The 15,787-nt window shown below is 58.9% G+C and overlaps 2 protein-coding genes across 7 annotated transcripts in view; one reads left to right on the forward strand and one right to left on the reverse strand.

The window, feature by feature from the left end:
* The window catches only part of Tmem94 (transmembrane protein 94), a 29,810-nt gene extending 28,274 nt beyond the window's left edge, over positions 1–1,536 (forward strand). For 2 of the 4 annotated variants that reach the window (XM_051180547.1, XM_051180538.1), the window contains exons 28-32: positions 210–358; positions 449–543; positions 656–749; positions 886–1,056; positions 1,359–1,536. In XM_051180547.1, coding sequence (XP_051036504.1) covers positions 210–358; positions 449–543; positions 656–749; positions 886–1,056; positions 1,359–1,431 — 582 coding nt within the window. In that variant the 3' untranslated portion in view covers positions 1,432–1,536. The remainder of the gene's footprint in view (positions 1–209; positions 359–448; positions 544–655; positions 750–885; positions 1,057–1,358) is intronic. The other 2 variants (XM_051180529.1, XM_051180556.1) reach the window with 1 other exon arrangement.
* Positions 1,537–2,025: 489 nt separating this feature from the next.
* Positions 2,026–14,088, reverse strand: Caskin2 (CASK interacting protein 2). Of its 3 annotated transcripts, none has more exons than XM_051180576.1 (19): positions 13,944–14,088; positions 9,913–9,964; positions 9,325–9,422; positions 8,791–8,936; positions 8,613–8,708; positions 8,398–8,528; positions 7,921–8,029; positions 7,539–7,647; positions 7,325–7,419; positions 6,646–6,907; positions 6,422–6,543; positions 6,277–6,337; positions 6,109–6,167; positions 5,819–5,929; positions 5,643–5,744; positions 5,387–5,525; positions 3,789–5,240; positions 3,475–3,703; positions 2,026–3,194 (listed from the first exon to the last, which is right to left on the reverse strand). In XM_051180576.1, the coding sequence occupies exons 1-19, from the start codon at positions 14,035–14,037 to the stop codon at positions 3,104–3,106; spliced, it is 3,558 nt and encodes a 1,185-aa protein (XP_051036533.1). In that variant the 5' UTR covers positions 14,038–14,088; the 3' UTR covers positions 2,026–3,103. The 3 variants fall into 3 exon arrangements, with proteins under 3 accessions (XP_051036533.1, XP_051036524.1, XP_051036542.1); XM_051180567.1 differs by having other exon boundaries at positions 6,079–6,167; XM_051180585.1 differs by lacking the exon at positions 13,944–14,088 and adding an exon at positions 10,091–10,185 and having other exon boundaries at positions 6,079–6,167.
* Positions 14,089–15,787: the final 1,699 nt, after the last annotated feature.

A 15,787-nucleotide genomic window follows, 5' to 3' on the forward strand; every position in this document is an offset into this window, starting at 1 on the left:
AACCTGGAAGGCTCTGCAGAGGTCAGGGACCTGGAGCGCTAGTGGAGGTGGTGGTCAAACCTGGCAATGAGGTCCCTGGTCCATATTCTGAGGCGTGACCATTTGCTGAGAGCTTGCAAAACGTGGAAAGGGTAGCAGGCACAGGTCTGCCTTGCGGCCCGCGGAGGGGCTGCCTGCCGTAGGACCGACTGTCCTCCTGTATGCCACAGACCCAGCACTACTTCCTGCTCTGCTTCCTGCTTAAGTTCAGCCTCACCATCAGCTCGTGCCTCATCTGCTTTGGCTTCACACTGCAGAGCTTCTGTGACAGTGCCCGGGCCCGCAACCTCACCAACTGCTCCTCAGTCATGCTTTGTAGGTGGGTCCTGGGCCTTTCCCCCCACCGCCCCAGCCCAGCCCGTTCTCCTGTGGGCCCTCGGGAGGCTGAGCCTTTGCCTTCCTTTGGCAGCGATGATGACAGGGCTCCAGCCTGGTTTGAGGATTTCGCCAATGGGTTGCTGTCAGCTCAGAAGCTCACAGCTGCCCTGATTGTCCTGCACACTGGTGAGGACTCTGTCTCACTGGGGATGCTGACTGCTAACGGGGAAGCCCCAAGGTGGGAGGCGAGACCAGGGGCCAGTGGGAGCCTTGACACCCCGCTGGCCAATCTTTCCAGTCTTTATCTCCATCACCCATGTACATCGCACGAAGCCTCTGTGGAGAAAGAGCCCCTTGACAAACCTCTGGTGGGCGGTGACGGTTCCTGTGGTGTGAGTAGTGTTTGGTGGAGGGGCTGCGGGGCAGGACAGGGACCATAAGAGGGAGGGGGACGGGGTCTGGCTGCCCTGCTTGAACTAACTGCACTGGGAAGAAAGCTTCACACAGGGCCACTCTTTCCTTCCATAGGCTCCTAGGTCAGGTGGTCCAGACAGTCGTGGACCTGCAGCTATGGACACACAGGGACACCCGTGTCCACTTTGGCCTGGAAGATGTGCCCCTGCTGACATGGCTCCTGGGCTGCCTGTCCCTGGTCCTTGTGGTAGTCACCAACGAGATTGTAAAGCTGCACGAGATTCGGTGAGCTTGCAGCACACCGCTCATTTGGGCGCTGTCCCCAAACCTATCACCCCCTTGCTGGCGTCCTGCGCAGTCCTCTAGTCTGAAGGGCTGTGCCAGCCTTTTTTCTTTTCCCCTGGTGTTGGAGAGTGAGCCAGCTCCTCTAATATACCCTGCCCTGGCTACAGTCCCAGCACTTTTTACTTTTTGACACAGGCTCATCCTGGCCTTGTCATCCTCCTGCCTCAGCCCCGGAGAAGCTAGAATTACAGGCCTGAACCAGCAGGCTGAGTTGTCAACTGTATTTCAATCTGTTTCACCAGGGTCCGTGTCCGCTACCACAAGCGACAGAAGCTGCAGTTTGAGACTAAACTGGGCATGAACTCTCCCTTCTGAGCCATTGGCCATGGCGGCCATCATTGCCCTGCTTCCTGGGGCTAGAGCCAGATGGACTCCTGGGTCTGGGGAGTTGCTATCACGAATGTTTCAGGGTTTGTGTCTGTGCCTCGTGGCGGGGGGGGGGGTGGGAGGCCCCGCTGTCTTCCCCACTCTGGAGCTTTTCATAAGGAGCCGAGCGAGAGGTTGTAGCCGTGGCTTGACAGGCCTGCCCGGGCTCTCCCCTGGCCTTGTCAGGGGCACTCTTGAATGTATGACCTCAGGCCCTTGGTAAAGGGACCCTCAGCCCCCTTCCCTGTGAGTGGCCTCTCTTTGGGGGTCCCCTCTCCAGACACCCTCCTCTCTTGCATCTGGAAGCCTCAGAGTGAACCTCAGCCTTTGTGATAGCAGTGACTGCTGCAGATGCTGTGCCCTCCTCCCTCCCTCTTCCCGGGGCCAGGGCCAGGCTGTGGTCCTGAGGCCCTGAGGCCCGCCCTCCCCTTCCTCTGGGCTGGGAGATGGAAAAGGGTCCCCCTCACCCTGGAGACCCTGTGTCAGCTGGCCATAAGTCGTCCACAGAGGACCCAGCCCAGGCTCCAACCTTGTTCTGGGAGATTTTTTTTACCTTTTTTTTTTTTTTTTTTTTTTACTGGAAATGAGCCTTTTGGGAATGAATGTCAACTGGTTTATATTAAAATTATAAATTGCTTAAGAAAAACCTGTGGCGGATCCATGAAACAAGCATGAGGCGTTCGTTCCCTCCCAAGACTGCAGCCATCACCACTCCACATCCACAGCGATGAGTGCCCCCAGGTGCGGGTGGAAGGGCAGCCGCAGATTAGGAAGTGTGACACACAGACACAAACACAGCCCCGTCACGTGGAATGACATTTCATTGGAGTTAGTTGGGGAGGAGGTTAATAGTTACAGAGCATGGGACTGGACCAGTTGGGTCCTCCAGCAGGAGGTGGGCAGAGGGTTCGTCTGCGGTCTGAAGGCGTTCCCCACTGCATTCTCTCAGGCAGTTAATAGACAGAATAAATTCCATTTAAAATATATGCATTTCTCTCTGCTTCAAAAAATATTATATACAGTTGTAAAAGGTTGGGCATTAGGGAATCTGTTAATCATGCTGCCTCTGGCCCTGGCCAGCACTGCCTCCCTGTGTGGGATGTCCAGACAGGGGCAGGAGGTGACGAGACCACGGCCACTGGCAGGAAGGCATGCCCCTGCTGTGTATTTACATGTCCTATGTACACTTGCACGGAGGGGACAGGCAGCTCAGTGGGCGGCCAGAAGAGCCCCCTTAAGCACCGAGATGTCACTCAGTGGGGATGGTGCAAACATCCAGCCCTGTCGCCACCTCCTCCTAGAGGAGAAAGCTCTTACCAGGGTCCCTGTTCAGGGGCCAAAGCCGAGCAGTCAGCTGTACACAGGAGGGGCTTACCGGCTCCCACACAGCTGAGGTCCCTGTCAGGTTCTGACAAGTTCTCTCCGCCCCCTTGAGGGTCTGACAGCCCTGCTTAAAGCCATAGGAGGGTCTCTGCTGTGGAAGGGCGCTCCAGCCCAGCCAGCCCTCTCTTCCTGTTCCTTCCTTGGGCGGCAGGGTCTTCTTCCATGTTGGGCCACAGGTGGTGAGTGCTGGCAGGTCACTGTGGGTACCACGGGAGGGAGGGTCACAAGCCAGTCTTGCTCAGTCTAGCATGGCATCCAGCTGGTCAGCCAGGGCGTCAAACATGGTGCTGATGTCGTCCAGAATGTGCTTGGTCGAGGTGGCTGTGGGACTGCATCAAGGGACAGCCTTAAGGAGATGGGCCGCGGATCTGCTGTCTGATGCCACTTTGTACCCCACCTCTTACTGTTTACAACCTCCCAGTAGCAGGAGTTACCGTCCTTCCCTTACAGGTGAGTTTGTTTAGAGGCTCATGGACGAAGGGCCATGTCTGCAGGAATCTAAAACTACGAGGCCCTGGCATCTCACTAGAGGCGCTAGTCCCAGACCCTGCCTGCAGCTCCCAGTGCTCCCGAGCCCAGCCCCCTCCTCGCACCCAGCACCCAGCTCACCCCTCTGGCTCCTCGTTCCCGGTGCAGATGCTCTTCTCAGCTGCCCTCAGCGCAGCCGCCAAGGATGAGCTGGTTTGTTCCAGTCTCTGTTGGGCCCGGCCTGGACACACAGGCCCAGTACTCTCAGGCCTCGGAGGGGGTATTGGGCGGGGGCCCAGCCGAGGAGCCAGCTTGGGGCCAGAAAATACCAGCTGAGTGCAGGCCACAGACACAGGCTTGGGACTTGCTCCTGCAGAGACAAAGGCGACCCACCACGTGACTTGGCTAGCTGTGACTGCACAGGCAGCCTTCTGACTGCAGGTCTCACTTCTTACCTGCTCCAGGCACTTTGAGGAAGGCAGCAGAGGGGGCAGCTGGGGGCTCCGATGGCAGAGCTGTCCCTGCAGAGGTCCCTTGGTGGCCCGGGGGCTGAGGTTTGGGGCTGAGATTTGGGGCTGGAGTTCCTTGAGTTGAAAGGCTGCTAGGCTCAGACCGTGGAGGGTTAGAGGAAGTTGAGGGAGGGTCACAGGGGGTCTGGGAGGACAGGGGAGCAGAGGGGCTAGAGGTGTCACCACCCACGACTCCAAAGGCCAGCAGTGCAGTCTGGAGTGGCTCTCTCTCTTTACATTTGGGCCTCCGTTTGACAGTGTCTGACTCTGTGAGGTTGAAGTCAAGGCCAGGGAGTACAGGCGTCTCCCGGGGTGGGGGACCGGCTGGCTTCGGCCGCTGCTTGATAGTCAGGTTCCCTTCCTCTGCGAATGGCAGCCCTTCTCCAGAGCTGCCCCGAGACGGAGGTGTCCCCTCAGGCCCAGGCTCCTCCTCTTCTGTGTCCGACACAGGGCCGGTTGGGGCAGAAGGGCCGGGGGGCTCTGAGGGGCCAGCTGGTTCACTCAGCGTTCTTCTCCGGGGACCTGTGGCCCCATCCTTGGGTCCTGGGCTTCCCTCTGGTGGAGGTGGCTCGGTGGGGCCAGAGACTGAACTGAGGCGCTTGGGGGGCGGGGGTGGGGGACCTTTCCGACGGGCACGGAGGGCGAAGGACTGGCTTCGGGGGGTCCCTCGTGTGGGGGTCAGGCTGGGACTAGTCCGGGCAAGGGTGCTGCGTCCCGGTCTCCGAGTAAGGGTGGCGTAACTGCCCAAGGCACTGCCCACCGGCCCTTCAGCCTCCCCGTCAGCCTCTCCCTCAGCAGGGCCAGGGCGGCTCAGGCTGTGGGACCGGCGTTTGGGCCGAGGTGGGTCTGGAGGAGCCGCAGGAGAGCCAGCCAAGTAGGAGAAGGCCCGGGGAGCACCGGGAGGTGGCCCTGGGGCTGGGCTAGAGGGTGAACTCTGTGGGCACATAAAGACATAAGGGGCGGGACCTTGGCCAGGGAGTGAGGAGCAGAGGTTAGAGGGGCGCTCTGTACCCTCTGGAAGGTTCCTCTCCTGCGGGGCACTGGGGTCACTGACACTGGGCTGGGAGACAGGCTGCTCCTGAGAGTGACCAGACCCCCGGGAGCGCGCACCGATGCTCTCCTGGCTGGGGGACCGGGCAGGGGGCAGGGGCAGTGGCTCTGGGCCACCCCCTGCCTGCATAGCTGCCTGTAGCTCTGGACTCAGCTCACTGCCCTGAAAGGTGAGGAGACGGAGGCCAGCCATGGCCGGACCGTCCCCATTCTCCAGGCCTTCGATGGCCATCAGCTCTGGACCCCTGGTCAGCCGGCGTCCGCCCTCACCCAGGGCCTCCCCATGCAGCAGGCCGCGCCGAAGTTCTGCCAGCCGCTTCACACCGAGCATGAGCTTTTTCTGATGCCCTGGGAAGGGTAAGACAGAAGCAGATGGCTTAGCTGGGTCTAGGGCTGTCCTGTTTGCCCTGCAGAGACCCCTCCTCCCCCCTTTCCCCTTCTCCCAGAGGTAGCTGAAGTCCGGGGCTGCCAGGAGGCCGCAAAGTAGTCCTCACCCAGCTTGTTCACGCCTATCTCCTGCAGCTCCTCCCAGGTGAGATCCGCCACCAGCCCCATGGAGTCGTAGCCGCTGCTCACCAGCTGCTTGTGATACTGTGGCAGCCCCAGTGCACACAGCCACTCCTGCAAGTCCGCCTGGAAGAGTACCACCATCGAAACCTGGCTCTCCCCAAACAGGAAAGGAAGCTTGCCCCTTCCCAAGGCCACCGCCCTGGGCAAGAGCCAAAGGGCCCACCCTGTCCGCCTGCTCACCGGGATATAGGTGGGCAGCCACTCAGCAATGCTGAGCTGGGCAATCTCTGAGGCAATCTTCTTCCGGTGCCCAGGTTTGGTCACCCCAATGGCCGTCAGATCCTGTCACACAGGGCATGGACATCAGGGCCCTCCTCTGCCTGCTGGGCCTTCCCTTCACCTGCCACAGGACTTACCTCAGGTGTCATTCGACTGATAGTTGGCACATCATAGCCAGCCTGCAGGAAGTGGACTGTGTAGCCTTCCAGCTGGAATTCACTTAACCAGTTATGAATGGCCTGCGCATCCTGGGGCATGGCGAGAGGGGACGGAGAAGTCGGCTGAGAAAGGGACTAGCCCACCGGCCCGTAGCTTCCCCAGGGCCAGCTCTAGGTGGGTACCAAAGCCCTCAACTCTCTGCCAGGGCCTGAAGCATATTTCTCGGTAGAAACCTCACCTTCCCTTCCAGAAGCTGCTCTGGTCTCACATCCTGGGTGAACGTCTCCCCAGAGCGGTAGCCGGCCAGAGGGCGGTGGCTCAGGTTGTCTTCCAGGAAGGAGAGAAAAGGTATCCTGAGTGGTTGGAGGAGGGGTGGGCAGGGGCGTGGCCTAACCTCTCCACCTGTACTTCCCCGCCCCGCCAATACCCTTCTTACCCGCCAGGGATGGGGCGTGCAGGCCGGACAGCAACTGGTCCTCACTGGCAGAGGGCAGTGGCTAGAGACAGAAAAAGAGGCTGCTCAGTACATGGACAGCGGGCACCAGGCAGGCGCTGCCCAGGCCCAGCTGTCCTCTTCCTACCTGAGCATTCTCAATAAGGAGGCCAGTGCCGTGGCCATTGGTGCCTTCGGAACTCTGCCCACTGCCAGCACTGCGGATGCTGCCCTCGCTGCCCTCGCTGCCCACGCTGTTCCTGTCACCTGCTGCAGGGGGCAAAAGCATAAAGGTCAGAGGCGGCACGGCTAACAGCTGACTGGCAACTTGCCAGCGCCCAGCGCCCCGCACTGCCTTCTGGGAGAATGTACCTGGACTGTCTGGGCTGAGGCCCACCCGAGGGAGCTGGCCATAGGTGAGAGGTGGCAGGGGGTCATCAGCAGAGGGCTGTGACATCCGGGAGAAGCTTGGCCGCAGCAGGGTAGGTGCAGAAGGGAGACGGGCCACGGGTATGCCCACCCGCTTGCTGACTACCTCAACGATGCCCGGGGGAAAGTAGCCAACGCGGTCTGTGCCCCTTTGGCTCTCATGGATGTGGCCCTTCCAGCGGCCGTCGGGATGCTGTTCAAGCACCTGTTGTGACAGGGTGTGGATGGAAAGGGCAGTCACTATACCGAGCAAGTGGCAGTGGCTGTCTCTGCAAGCTTGGTCCAGCGGGCCTGGTCCATCTCTTCCCTGCACAGAGCTGACCTCTACCCGTTTGGTCACCAATGCCAGCCCAATCTCCTTGTACCACAGGGTGTACAAACAATGATACTCTATTCCCAGTTCTACCACTCGCTAGGTGTGTGACCTGGACAAGTCCGTTAGCTTCTCTAACCCTCGACTTTGTCATCTCAAAAGAAAATGATAATGGTACCAATGTTCCCTAGATCTAAAAAGGATTATATGAAAGAGTATATAAGGATTTAACCTGGCCTAGTACCACAGCAGATGTACAAGTAAGTCACAGCAATTGCTTGTCTTATGAAGGATGTATAGGCCCCTTACCGTGATGACATCTCCTGCCCGGACATTGAGTGCGGTGGGGTCATGAAGGTTCCAGAAATCCTTAAGCGCCCGAACCTTCAAGATCCCTGAAGCCTCTGAGAGAAGGGGTAGGGCAGGTGTCCGTTATGGTGTCCCCAGCTGACTTCCCCCACCACACCCACTGTAAAGGCTCCCCAACCCCCGCCCCTGCTAGGTCCTCCTCCCTCCCACTCACCCCGAAGTAGCTGCTTGATCTCCCGGCTGGCCTGGGAGGTTGTAAACTGGTTCACGATGTCCAGCGCCGTCTGGTTGTACGTGTTCCGGATATTCACGTCCACACCTCCCTGGGGTTCACAGTACCACAGGAGTATGTCCCAAGCACTTTGCCTGACATTTCTCCTCTAGTACTCCCAACTACCCAGGAGGTGGGTGCTGTTATTAATCCCAGCTTTTAGAGATGATAAGCATGAAGTTTCAGACATCAGGTTAAGAGACAGCCTTGGTGTCTAAACCAGTCGGGTCTGCTCTCCAGCCACAGGTCTTAGCACCACAAAACACCACGGCCTTCCCAGCTACCCTCAGCACATACCGGTAGGGCCCTCTGTGCCCACACCCACCTCTAGGAGCAGCCGCACCACCTCGGTTTTGCCGTATAAAGCAGCCTCGTGGAGGGCGGTGCCCGTCTTGGTTTGGCGGTTGATCTCAATACCAGCTTTCAAGAGCTGCCTGTGGCGGGCAGAGGGTGTGAGGCGGCTGGGTGGGGGCAGAAGATTGCCAGGGGTGTGGGGACCGCGACATTGAAAGCAAGAGTGGAAGCAGCAGCAGAGAACTGGAGAGATGGCTCCGTGGTTAAGGGGGTGCTGCTCTCAGAGAGCCCCGGCTCAGTTCCCGGCACCCACACCGGGCAGCTCATAACCACTTGGAACTCCAGCTCTACGGTCTCTTGCAGGTAACCATACTCACACGCACGCCCCCCCCCCCGCCCCCAGAATGCATGGCGTGCAGAATAATTTTAAGAAGCAGCAGGGAGGCACTGGTTAGAAACTAATGGTCCCACAGGAAGGTTGAGGAAGTGGGTGGGTCCCCTGGGGTACCTGATGACTTCTCTGTGGCCATTCTTGGCAGCCAAGTGCAGGGGTGTGGTGTAGTTGGGGTCACACGGATCCTTTGCCTCTCCCTCCAGCAGTGCCACACATAGGTGGCTGTTCAAAAGCAGCTGGGCCACCTACAGTGTGCAGTACCCAGTTGGAGCCCCGTCCTGAGACTAAACAGAATCCAGCACCCAGCACCCCGGGGCTATAGACCTCACCTTGAGCCGCCCAAATTCACAGGCTAGGTCTAGAGGTGTCTTCTTCAACTTGTTGACTAGGCATGGGTTAGACTGGTGTTGGAGAAGCATCTCTGACTGGGATGGGGGAAGCTGAGTCAGGGAGGCTGGCCCCTGCCTGGCTCCTTGCCCCCACATCCCCTCAGGCAGGCTCACTTACCACCTCATAATGCCCATACTGTGCAGCCAGGTGCAGAGGGATCTGACCGTCCAGCGAGGCAGCATTGACGGCCGCAGAAGCCCGCAGGAGCAGCCTCACAGGCTCCAGCCGGCCCTGCCAGGCTGCATAGTGTAGGGGACGCATGCCTGGCAGGAGGAAAAAGAGATGCTAAGAGGGGTCAAGGGATCTAAACAGAGAATGGAGCCGCCCTGGCTGGAAGGAAAGAGCCACACACATATAGCAATGCTAGCTTCATCCGGGTTTGCTTAGAAAAAGGTCCTAAATGAGGCTGAAGTCAGTCCTCGCTGTGCCCACCACAGATGATCTACAAACCCAGGACAGGACTATAACTTCCCTGAGCTTCCTCGTCTAAATAATGGGAGATCCGATTTATATACTGTCTCCAGAAGGAGGCCATTCACGAGCTCCCACACACACCCCTCTCAGTGTGTCCCAACAGGAGTGAGCTCTGGCCCCCAGGGCTGCAGTCGAGGCCCTGCTTTTCCCACGTGGTGCGGTACATTGGGCTCTCACCATTGCTATCCCTGATGTCGACAGTGGCTTGAGCCTCCAGCAATAAGGCTATGAGCTCCAGGCTCCCCCCCAAGGCAGCATGATGGAGAGCAGAGAATCTGGCATGGGGGACATAAAACGGGGGTGTCAGTGAATAGTCTCCTACCCCAAGCTCACTCTGGGGGCCGGCAGTGATGGGTTACTTGCCCCCCTGTGCCTGCCAGCCCTGCCGTGGGAGCGCACAGCACCCGGGCCACAGCATGAAAGGGCTCAGTGTCTTGCCTGAGAGGCCCATTTGTCTGGCATCCCCCACCCAGCCTGCCCAGAGGAGGGGGCCGTGGGAGCAGAAGCCTGAGGGCTCCTACCCTCCAGGGAGAAAAGGGGCCCAGGAAGAATCTGACCCAAGGGGGCCCCTCCACTTGCTCAGGGCTAACTCCAAGGGCAGGTGGGTGGGCAGGACCCCCTCCCTCTGGCCCTACACAGGCAGGATCCAGGGCTCACGGCAAACACGCTTCAAGGGCCGAGTCTGAGGGAGGGGACTGTGGGCTCCAGGCCCATTTCCTCTCACCCAATCCCAGGACCCCACTCTTCCCCAGGCAGCACACTCACCCATCAGCATCCTGGTAGTTGATGTTGAGTCTCTTTGTGGAGCCGAGGAGCTCTGGAGGGGGGGGGGCGGGAGAGGGGATCAAGAGAGGGGCCATCAGGGCACATGGCACCAACAGCTCTGTCCATACCCTGTCTTCACCCGGCACTCCCGTTACCCACATCCGAGGACCCAACCGACCTTTCGGTGTACAGAAGAGCACCTGCCCCATGGCCTTTTACAGGTCCTGTCCCTACGGCTCGAGGGCGAAGAGTCCAGGAAGCCACCGCAGTAGCAGCCTGGCTTGTCTAGAGCCCCTGCCCAGCTTGTTTATAGACGCCAAAGGGGGCGGGAAGGGGTATTGGCATGACATGCCTTCAATAGGACAGGCCCACGGGGTACATGGTTGGCATTCCTGCCTGAATGGGTTAGGGAGAGTCACATTGTCCTGTCAGGCCGAGGGGAACGGGCATTGAAAGAACGGGGGAGAGGGGCCCTTAAGTATGCAAGGGCAGAGAGAAAGTTGTTGACGAGACTGGGCTCCAAGCACCCCTGAGTAGGACCTGGTGGGCAGGGCCATATGGAATATGAGTACACTACTAGCCCAGGCCCATGCGCCAGCCCTGCCAATTTGGGCCACTTAACCTACAGGACCCGATCTCCACAAAGATAGGCTGGTCATAGACTCTGCCCCCAGAGGTGGTCAGGGTAGTGTCTGTCCTTTGTGGGCATATGAATGATGACAACCATAACAGTTTAGCGCTCCTGACACGATGGCCAGGACACAGGTCACCATACCCAAACTGTCTTCCGGCGTTTCAGTGGATCTCTGTCTGCCTGGGGAACGCCTGCCGACTCGATACCCACAAGCTTTGACTTGGTGGGTCCCTCACTAGAGAAGCAGTGACCCTGCCTCCTGGGACAGGACACACTCACAGTTGGACCCACCGGCACACAGACCATGCTGGGGAGGTCCTTGAGGTATCGGGAGAGAAGCCTTGTCACAGGCAACCCCTGCATCCTGCTGGAACCCACCCTGCTTGGAAGGAGTGGGCCTGGCTCAGCCCAGGCTGGGCAGGGTGCCAAACATGCTGGTCCAGGCCTGCCCCCCAGGCCCTAATGGGCCCCCAAATACCCCAGCAGTCTGGGAGAGGCTGGGCCTCATTCCATCAGGGAGGGAGGCAAGGGACAGGGAGGGAGGGAGGGACACACATAGGTGGAGCTGAAGGGCTCTATACTAAAAAGGTAAACACAGAACCAAGAAGAGGCAGGGCAGAGAGTGTGTGGGGGCTGCTGGGAGTTAACACAGACCTCCCAGACTCCCTCTCGCCCCCTCTGACAGTCCTTATAACACAGAACCTTTGGGGGGGGGTAGGGGAAAGAACAGGAGCTTCGGAAGCAGGAAGTGCAGGGCCCAAAGGCTACTCTGTCTTTTCTGGGCTGTGACTTTGACCCCCACGGTGCCTCTTTATGCCTCAGTGAAGACAAGATCCCAAGAGAAGAGAGCAAGAGTCCTTCAGAGAACCTTCCCTTCACTAGCCTGTTCGTTAGAAGAGTCTAGGCTGGAGCAGCTGGGTGGCTGGATGTGTCTGTCCACTCTAGGGAGGGGCAGACAATGTGACCGGGTGGGGGGGGGGGACGACGACACACACACACACAGGAACAGGGGCAGGGCCAGAGAGGTGGCTCTGTTCTTTCCAGAACAATAGCCGGAAAGGTGGTGGAGGAGAGGCCCACAGAAACTGGGCTGGGGACCCTGGCAGGAGGGCGGAGGGTCCTGGTTCCTGGTGGAGGCTCCAGTCACTTCCGCTGTGGCATAACCTTCTTCCTCAGCTTGGCTCTGGGGCTGGAAGGGTCACCGTGTCTCAGGCCCAAGCAAAGGATGTGAGTTCAGCCAGCCATCCCAGCCCATCCATTTCCTCTAGCCAAGAAAGGAGACCTCAGAGGGAGATGGGGAGGGGCAGGGGCCAGGGGCCAGGCGGGTGCAAAGGCATCCTCCCAGCAGCCTGCTCCTGAAGAGGGAGCACAGCGCGTAGCTGATATCTACAATCTATCAGCTGGAGGCTTTCCGTCCTTTGCTTTGGTACAGGGACCCTTCACCCCTCTTGGAGAACTGCGCTGGACTCAACTAAACTTTATCACCCACAGAGTCCCAGGCTCTGTAGCATAATTTCAATTTGGGGGACTCTGTGTGTTTAGAACACCCCCCAGGTGACACTGACTGAAGGGGACAGAAACCAGTGATCACCGGGGACACAGAGAGAAGCACACCGGCTTATCTCTCATCTGACCCCAGGGCTATGTGACCTTGGGCAAGTCACTAACCTCTGAGAGCCACTTTCCCTTATCTGTGTAATGGCTACAGAAAAACCTACCTGTCAGGAAGCAAGGGGGTGGCACTATTTCACAAACTCCAAGGCTTACAGAGGTCACCTATGATCTTTGACCTCTCAGAGGAGGCCCGATGCAGGGACTTAATGAGGAGGCGCAGGCCTGTGTCACCCTGTGTCTGGACCTGTATGCTGTATAGGTGAGAATCCACACCTTGGATGGAGGGAAGGAACCTCATCCCCTACACTTTGCCACAGGACAGAGAGGGACATTTTCTGGAGCCTACATGCCTAGTTGTGAGGTTCCCGCCAGCAGCCAACCCCTCTTACTACCCTCCGATGGGCCTCCCTCTCTGAGGCGGCCAAGGCTGAGGCCAGCAGCAGTGTGACCAAGGCCCCACCGGGCAGGTGGCCAAGAGCAACACTGAGGTGAGCAGGCAGGAGAGCGGCTTCCACTTAGCCCTTCAGGCCCTCTCCTGGGGACCAACTCGGCACCTTCCTTCCATCTTGTTCACCCTCATGGCTTCCCCAGGATGAAAGCACCTAGGGGCACAGCTCCACCTCATGGCTGGGTCTCCACCCTGCTGTGCAGGTGGGTGCACGCCATTAGAGTCTTTCCTTCTGGCACCAACACTCCAAGGTGTGGGTGGGGATAATAGATGTCTCCAAGTAGCCTGGGGATCCCTTCCTGTGTACAAGACCCAGGTGTGTCTTGGGGTTAAAACCCCAATGCTACAGAGGAGACCCTCCCCTCAGGGAACACTTTCTCTAGCCCCAGAGGAGTAGGAATAAGTATCCATTGATTTAAGTCCTGAAGGAGACAAGCCTAATGGTCTGGAAGAGTCCAGGGTTCTGAGGACTATTTTCCTGGGGTGGGTGTGAGAGGTAGTGTCATCACAGAGGGTCCTGAGAGATGGGACTTAGTGGCCATCCATGCATCCAGCTCTGGCTGCCCTGTCAGGGATAGAGTCCTTAAGGGTTGTGGAAACTGCTAGAAAATTAGCATCGGCCACACACTCCCAAGGAACACAAGGGTGATCTGGGGAGAAAGGACCTTTAGTCCATATGTTGTTGTGAGTCCCTGAGAAACTGCTCTCTGAGGGGCGGGAATATGATGCCCAGGGTGGTCAAGCACTTGTGTGCCAAGTGTGAGGTCCTGGGTTCTAAGCCTGACAGAGACAGCCCCAAACCAACCAACCCACGACATCAGAGACCCAACGGCTGTTTCCAGAGAGGTTTTCCAAACATCCTCACGATGTTCAGACATACACACAGGAAAGCTATGGTTGTATGTGGACGGGGTTGGGGGGGGGTTGCCATGGCACTCTATTCAGACTTTTCCATCCCATAACCAAGTCTCACGGAGCCATCTGAAAAGCCAGCTACCAACAGGCAACCTCCAAAGCTCAGTCCAGTTCTTAGAACAGAGCCGGGCACACAATAAACAACAAAAGCATAAACGGAGTGCTCACTTCGCAGGCCAGGGTCCCACAGCTCAGAGCTGTTAAGTGACTCGCCTGGAGACACAGAGCAAGAAGGGACCGGTTTTCCTCCCTGGCTGTCTTGCACTGAGGCACTTCTTGTCTACAACACGACAGTCCTTCTTTCTCAAGTCTGCAAACCCAAGTGGCCCTGCCCTCCGCCCTCCCTCTCCGAGCTTCTCTGCACAGCCTGGGTACTCAGAAACCGGCCCCAGCTGGCTGCCCTCCCCACCAAGGACTCACTTGTCTTTGCAGCCTTCACTTTAGCTACCAGTTTCTGCACACAGGTCACATCTCCGTTCTTGACAGCGAGGATCAGCTCCTGTTCACGACCCATTCTGAGTACTGCGCCAGGCTCTGGGATTCAGAGCCCGGGAGAAGCAGGACGCTGGTTCAACCGAGCGAACGAACGAACGTCAGTTCGCCATGCCCCCGTCTTTGGAGGACTCCTGGTCCTGGGGGAACAAGTCTGGTGTCCCAGGCAATGGGCTGCTTGTCAGGCAGAGATGTAGTCCCTCAAGGTGCTCTGGGAGCTGCTACCACCGGCAGGAAAGCCAGTCTCCAGGGGGAGGAGACTGGAAATCTGGACTAAGATTAGCCCGCAGCTTCCGACGGCCTTGGGATGGGCTGGGACTGGGCCCGCCAATTTTCCTGGGTTAGCTGGGAAGCGCCAGTGCCCATCCAGAGAGCAGTCACCATTCCCTCTGGCGTGAGGCAGTGGCCGTGGAGAAGTCCTGGAGGTCTGGAAAAGGCACAGGTCTTCAGCTCAAAAGCTGGGTCACAGCCAGAACACAACACAGGAGGAATAAGACAGGACCTCTAGAGAGCCCCAAATAACTATGGCTGCCCCGGGAGTCATGGAGGGTCTGAGCCACTCTGGGAGGGGAGGAGGCTGCTGTACTTGAGAGAAATATATACACGCAAAGGGGAGAGGGGTGGTATTGCAGGAGGGAGGGTGAGTTCCTGTGTTCTATCGCACTGGGCAGCTCCTCAGCCTTGGGCAGGAGGGGCCCTGGCAGCAGGAGACACTGGGGTGGGCAGGGCCAGCAGCCCATTCTCCACAGCCCCGGGCTCTGACACCCACAGACTACAGGCGGGGCCAATAGGGCCTGGAGAAGAGTGGCACCGGCAGATGGGCAGGGGTCACTCCCCGTCCAAGGTGTCTGTCTGACCTCAGACTCCACTGTCTGGGCTCCACTTAGAGGGTGGAGTGGGGAGCTCATGCCCCTCGTTTTCTGCGGGCGGTCTACCTGTTGGATAGGGAACAGCACCTGTTGCTAACCCTTCTGTGGCGTGAGGGGGCAGCTGGGCAGGGATACAGGGCTTGGGCACTGCTAGCCAGCTGCCTCCCGAGCCTGAACCTGAAACCCCAACCCTCGGCTTCCCGCAAAAATCCTTAAGTCAGTTCCTCGGCGGCGGTGATTTTGTTGCCAGAATCTTGTGGCATGAGACTCGTGCAGGCCTGGGGGCCCAGGTGGGGAACCCCTCATTCCTTGTAAATCCTAAACCCAAGCCGGAGGGCACTCCTCCTCAAAGCCCGCGACCCGCACCGGGGGAGGGTGCTCCTGGCAGTGCCTGGGGTCGGCTGGCTCCCCCGCCCCTCGGAATGCCCCTCTAGCGCCGCGCAGCTCCCCGCAGCCAAGCCCAGCCCCGGCCGACCCCGGGAACAAAGCGGCAAGAGGGACCCGGAGACTCAAGAATCCGAGGGATAGATAGAGGAGGACGAAAAGGGGGGCTCGGAGAAGGCGGAAGGAGCGCAGAGATGGAGGCGCCCTGCGATCAGACAAGAAAAGTTAGTTTGCGTATGTATGCTCTCAAGGGTTCTGAGCCCCAGCCGGGGGCCCGCAGACTCACCTCTCCCGGCCGCCCCGCCGGGGGTCCGGCTGGCGGTGCTCACTCAGTCCCGGGCACTCAGGACGCTGGCTTCCACTGTCCCCCCCCCCCCAACCAACCCCTTTCTCCTCCTTTCCAAGGCCGGCTCGGCGCCTCCCGCAGGAAATCCCGCCCCTCCCCCCTCCCTCCCGCCGGATCGGGATCTGGGGACTGTCCCAGCCGCACAGTAGGATTGTCAATCAGCACCCTGGGTC

The sequence above is a fragment of the Phodopus roborovskii genome, unplaced genomic scaffold (assembly GCF_943737965.1).
Source record: "Phodopus roborovskii unplaced genomic scaffold, PHOROB, whole genome shotgun sequence".
Classification (NCBI taxonomy): Eukaryota; Metazoa; Chordata; class Mammalia; order Rodentia; family Cricetidae; genus Phodopus; species Phodopus roborovskii.